The sequence below is a fragment of the Tarenaya hassleriana genome, unplaced genomic scaffold (assembly GCF_000463585.1).
Source record: "Tarenaya hassleriana unplaced genomic scaffold, ASM46358v1 Cleome8, whole genome shotgun sequence".
Classification (NCBI taxonomy): Eukaryota; Viridiplantae; Streptophyta; class Magnoliopsida; order Brassicales; family Cleomaceae; genus Tarenaya; species Tarenaya hassleriana.
The window spans coordinates 3,694,156-3,699,799 of NW_010970490.1; the positions used below are offsets into that span (position 1 = coordinate 3,694,156).

The 5,644-nt window shown below is 44.9% G+C and overlaps 2 protein-coding genes across 20 annotated transcripts in view; both read left to right on the forward strand.

Moving 5' to 3' along the window:
- Positions 1-2,584, forward strand: part of LOC104802848 (ankyrin repeat domain-containing protein 13B) — a 3,209-nt gene extending 625 nt beyond the window's left edge. For all 3 annotated transcript variants that reach the window (XM_010526650.1, XM_010526652.2, XM_010526651.2), the window contains exons 2-3: positions 42-1,926; positions 2,010-2,584. In XM_010526650.1, the coding sequence (XP_010524952.1) occupies positions 358-1,926; positions 2,010-2,396 (1,956 nt within the window). In that variant the 5' untranslated portion in view covers positions 42-357 and the 3' untranslated portion in view covers positions 2,397-2,584. The remainder of the gene's footprint in view (positions 1-41; positions 1,927-2,009) is intronic.
- A 113-nt stretch (positions 2,585-2,697) lies between these two features.
- The window catches only part of LOC104802849, a 5,390-nt gene continuing 2,443 nt past the window's right edge, over positions 2,698-5,644 (forward strand). For 14 of the 17 annotated variants that reach the window (XR_770098.1, XR_002023720.1, XR_770106.1 and 11 more), the window contains exons 1-2: positions 2,698-3,300; positions 3,901-4,563. Coding sequence is in view for 1 of the 17 variants with exons in the window: in XM_010526653.1 (XP_010524955.1) it covers positions 2,986-3,300; positions 3,901-4,419 (834 nt within the window). In the remaining 16 variants the exon portion in view is untranslated. Of the gene's footprint in view, positions 3,301-3,900; positions 4,711-5,540; positions 5,628-5,644 lie in introns of those variants that run through there. The other 3 variants (XR_770107.1, XR_770108.1, XM_010526653.1) reach the window with 3 other exon arrangements.

Consider the following 5,644-nt stretch of genomic DNA (forward strand, 5'->3'; position numbering starts at 1 on the left):
TTCCGATTGAATTGATGGGCTTTTGTCTCTGGGAATTTCAGGGTTTGATTCAGATTTGAGGAAGATCTTCGGCTGAGGAAGATATAGGAACTGCTGGTTTCTAGGGTTTTGCTTTTTTATCTTGAAACCTGTATCCTCTCTTCTTTATTCTAATAGGGTCTGAGTTCATGGTGAACAAGATCCGGTTGAACATAGTAGAAAGCTTTTTCGGTTTCTTCACGTAGTTGTGGAAGAAGAATCAGTGAAAGAGCAGTTCGTCAAATTCTAGGGTTTCGCAAATTTTCTGGAAATGGAAGGAAGTAAAGCTTAAAAAGCAGAAGAAGTCGAAGAAGAAGAAGAAGAAGGAGGAGGGAACTGATGGAAGATTACTCTAAGTATACGCACAGTCCTGCCCATCTCGCAGTCGCTCTTCGTGATCATGCGGCTCTAAGGCGAATAGTGACGGGCCTACCTCGAGTATCCATGGCCGGGGAGGTTACCACCGAGGCAGAGTCTCTCGAGGCCGAGCTTCGAGCTGATGCCATCTCGGCTGTGATTGATCGCCGTGATGTTCCTGGCCGCGAGACCCCGTTGCATCTCGCTGTTCGTCTTCGAGACCCGATCTCTGCCGAGATCCTGATGTCTTCTGGCGCGGATTGGAGTTTGCAGAACGAGAACGGTTGGAGTGCACTCCAAGAAGCGGTTTGCACGAGAGAAGAGGCGATCGCTATGATAATTGCACGGCATTATCAGCCTCTTGCTTGGGCGAAATGGTGTAGGAGGCTTCCCCGAATCGTTGCCTCCGCATCCCGTATCCGTGATTTCTACATGGAGATAACTTTTCATTTTGAGAGCTCGGTGATACCCTTTATTAGCCGGATTGCCCCTTCGGATACTTATCGGATATGGAAACGTGGCTCGAATCTCCGTGCTGATATGACTCTTGCGGGATTTGATGGGTTCCGGATTCAGCGGTCAGATCAGACTTTTCTGTTTCTAGGGGAGGGTTACTCATCTGATAACGGGAAAATGTCGTTGCCTCCCGGTTCCTTGATCGTTCTTGCTCACAAGGAGAAAGAAGTGACGAACGCTCTGGAGGGAGCCGGTACCCAACCGACGGAAGCTGAGGTTGCTCGGGAAGTGGCTTTAATGTCGCAGACTAATATGTATAGGCCCGGGATCGACGTCACTCAGGCCGAGCTAGTTCCTCACTTGAACTGGAGACGGCAGGAGAGGACGGAGATGGTCGGGAACTGGAAAGCGAAAGTCTATGACATGCTCCATGTTATGGTGAGCGTGAAATCGAGACGGGTTCCGGGCGCAATGACCGACGAGGAACTGTTTGCTGTTGACGAAGAGAGGACGGCGACGAATGGCGCTGAGAACGGTGACCTGGAAGACGTATTGACGGCTGAGGAAAGAATGCAGTTGGATTCCGCCCTTCGGATGGGGAGCTCCGATGCTATTGACGATGAGGAGAACGAGGTCGTTGACTACCATGAAAACGGTTCCGGAGAGGCTAATAATGGATCTGTCAAGGAGAAGAAAAGCTGGTTCAGCTGGAGTAAAAAGAACGCGAAAACTGGTCAGGATGAATCCGAGGATCCGAAACTCAAGAAAGGCTCGAAATTAGTACCAGAAGACAGCAACCCGAAAGGGAAAAGCCTGAAATCGGAGGAAGAAGTCGGAGGAGAAGCCAAGAAAGCGAAGGACAACAAAGGGGTAGCAAAGAAGAAAAAGAAAAAGGGCGGAACGGATGAGGGCGCGAAGCACGAGAGTGAATACAAGAAGGGATTGAGACCGGTTTTATGGTTAACACCCGACTTCCCGCTTAAGACGGAGGAGCTTCTTCCGCTTCTCGACATATTAGCCAACAAGGTGAAGGCTGTGAGGAGACTCAGGGAGCTTCTCACCACTAAACTTCCTCCCGGGATGTTCCCCATTAAGGTAGATCTCTCGTCCGTAAATCCCCGGGAGCAGCGTATTTTCCGGCCAATCTCATGTTATATATGCTCATTGTTTATTTGCAGCTCGCGATCCCCATTGTTCCAACCATACGGGTTCTCGTCACATTCACGAAATTCGAAGAGCTTCAGCCGGCTGAAGAGTTCTCGACTCCTCCGTCAAGCCCGGTTTTTCATGATGCAAAGTCTGAGAGCTCGACGTCGTGGATCTCGTGGATGAGAGGCAATCGAGGCGGCCAGTCAAGCGACAGCGACAGCAACCGTTACAAGGATGACGTGGTGGACCCTTTCCTCATACCGCAAGACTACACATGGGTGGACGCGGCCGAGAAGAAGCGCAGGCTCAAAGCCAAGAAAGCCAAGACCAAGAAGAACAAGAAACAGTCGTCTGCCTCTGCAGCAGAGGCCAGCGACCAGGCTGCTGCCCGGTCCGGTCAAGCTAGGGACGAATGATAATAATAATAATTGGCCTGAACCTTTTTTTTTACTGCGTTTCTTCCGGGTTTAGGGGTTTGTCTTCGGTTGGGTTCTCAGGGGATGTCCGGTGAGAAAAGGCTGCTGGTTGTGTTGTTGCTATTTGCTCTTTGTAATGTCATTGTTATTTTTTTGTGATAATTGTTAAGGAACTCAATTTGATCGCACCTTCGAGTTCTTTCACATGCATCATTACCTAACATCATCTGTGATATCTGATGTGCCGAAAAATCGCTGTTATGTGCAGAGAAACTGGAAAGATCGAGACTTTTCAGAGGGTATAAGGTTGGGTCGACAGGTTTAGGATCTGGGTTTTTACCAGAACCGGACATGACTTCGCCTCCGGTGTCCGGAGCACCCAATGCTCCGACGAAGAAATCAGCCTCAGATGCTTAGCGAGTGGATACTTGGTGCCCCTTTCTGAATTTTGGATTTCTTTTTCTTTTAACAATAAAAACGCAAATTGAAAGGTGTTTTTTTTTTCAAGAAATTTATTTATTTTTTAAAGTATTTTTGGTAGAAATTGGGATTCAACGGTAATACTAATCATAATCGTCACCCACTGTCAATGGCGAATCTGCTTCTTCTTCGGTTCTCGTCTTCTTCACCTCTCCTCGGGAGCCCTAATCGCGGATATTGCATCGGGAGCATAGAGAGGCTACTGTGGCGGGACGTTGTGAGCCGCGGTACCCGCGAATGCCGTGCCGCCGGCGGTGGACGGTTCAAATTCCGGCCGGAGGAGGAGCTCCGCCGCCGTGGAGGCTTCGATCCTTTCGATTTTAGGAAGAGTGAGAAGAAGAGGATGTGGTGGTCCGACTACGGTGATGACGATGATGATTTGGAGGAGGACGATGATGGCGAGCTTCTGTCTATGGGGTTTGAGGTACTGTTTTCTTCTGTTCGAGAAATCTCACAGTTGATCGTCCTTTTTGGATAATAGCCTTTTGAAGAGAAAGAAAATCTCTTGAAGTCACGGAAAACGAGAAAATTCCAGGGAATGCAATAGATTGGCATAGCCTCTTTCATTCAAGGGGTTGATTTGGATTATTTAGCAGAGAGTTACCGTTTGAGTTAACGTATGGTTCTGTGTGATAGTGTCTCTAAAAGGTTCGTGAGTTTATCCAGAAAAGATGTAGTTAATTTACCAGAAATCTGAAATGACGAGGATGATTCTTGAGGATTTTGTATTTTGAATTGGAAGAAGTTTTATGGTTTTTAGTTCAGTGACCATGTCATTGAGCTTGGAGTTCGTCTGAATGAAGATTGATGATCATTGGTGCTATTGGAAGAGAAAATGGCTGAACTTTGGACAGAATTTGATAAAGAAACACGTACATGGATATCGATGATAAAGCTTGCTTTAGTATCTGGGTTCTGGGAGGACTAGAAATTCTTTCATGAGCTCAAAGCCTCATCTTATTGGTGAGTTCCATTCTGGATGGCCACAACGAAACCTAGTTTATGATAGATTGTTTCTGTGCAGGTATTTAGGGCTTTTAGTTGGATGCTTGCACCCATTGGCATATCTTTGCTGCTAGGAACAGACTCAAACGCGGGTTTAATGGCATTAGCAGCTCCATTGGTACAATCCATACTGTCCCTTGTGATTGAAAAGGCTTGGAGTAGACCAAGCATTAGACCTATGAGAAGAACCAGAAGAAGGATAGTTCCAAGATCTGCAACCGTAAGTTATGGAAGATCAAGCAACACTAGACAAGAAGAAAGCGTGGCTGGCGTAAACCCAGGAGGGTACAAGTCATGGGTGGTAGGAGATGCCGATCCCCGAGGTACTGATTCTAGATATGGGGGATGGGATGATCTGGACACACAGAAAGAGATCAGATATGCCTCTGAAAATCCATCGAGTGAAAATGGGCGAACAAAGCAACAATACAAAAGAAAAGTGAGCCGGCCGTTGAGAATCAAAGAGAAACCTTTGCTTTTGAGAATGCTGATTGCTTTCTTCCCATTTTTCGGCTCGTGGACCAAGTTGTTATTTTGACGAGGGGCTTAACCATGGCTCGGAGAAAATACTTTTTTCTCGCAGGTTTAGTTCAGTTATCATGCAATCAGAGGGAAAGACATTTAGAGAAGAGGACAAGAAGCTTTTATCTTCAAACCATTTCCACTTCCCAGATTCAGAAAGGTTAGCTTTCTTTTATGTAAAATTTATCTCAGTTACTTGGTATACAAATATGCATATTCAGTGAGTTGAGAACATGATACATGTTACGAGTCTCTTGTCTATTATAAATATATTTCTTAGCCACGACGGCCACTGTTCTTGTTTGTACATCCTGTGTTAAGTATAAAGTTATTCTGTTTAATTTTGAAATAGACAAAAGTTGCACAGAGAACGGATGATTAGCCAATGTGAGTTGATGAGTTAAATATATTATTATGTATGTGCCAAGGAGTTGGAATGGCTTCGGTAGCCTAGAACACTTGAAAAATAGGAATTGCCTTGCCTTTTTGGTGTGTTGTGTGTGTCCAAATCAGAAAATTCCTTCAAGTTGCTGCTATATCCTGTTCCCCACATTTTTATGATTGCTTATAAGAAGTATCAGATGCTGATTGTACTCTTCTTTAGTGTGAGAGATTAGGGGTACAAGCTTTTACTTTATCTGGTCAAGGATCAATACTGCTGAGTATATGCTGTTTGTCACATTCATGTCCTTCAGATGCCATATTAAAACATTTCGACAGGAACTTATTTACGTATTGGAAGAAGGATATAGTATACAATCTTGTGCATATCTTAGCATAGAAGAACCTTTCTGGTGGACCGTAGAGTTTCACTAACCGTGTTTTTAATTGGAAAGATGGCAGTGGAATATATGTTCCCCTTTAATTGACTTCAAACTAAGTCCAAAAGCTTAGAGAATAGCCGACCCTCTGACTAGTCTTTTTTGCCTTTTTTTGTTATCTCGGCCTCTTTAAAAATAGTGGAATAGAGTTTTGCTCTGATGATTGAACAAAAGTAATTTATGGTCTGCAAGTAAACAATAAACATTACTCGTTATGTTGCTAGGCTTCCCTTGATATCACCATATGTGAAATTCTTATGTGCTGTTATTTAAATCAGATAATTTGTAACTGAGAAGTTAAGTTTTATGTAATAAGGTTGCTCTATCATAAGGAAAGAAATTACATCAGGAAACAGAACCTTGGAGGGTCTCGCACGCTTCTGAAGCACTTCCCCCCCCCCCCCCCCCCATCTTTTTTCT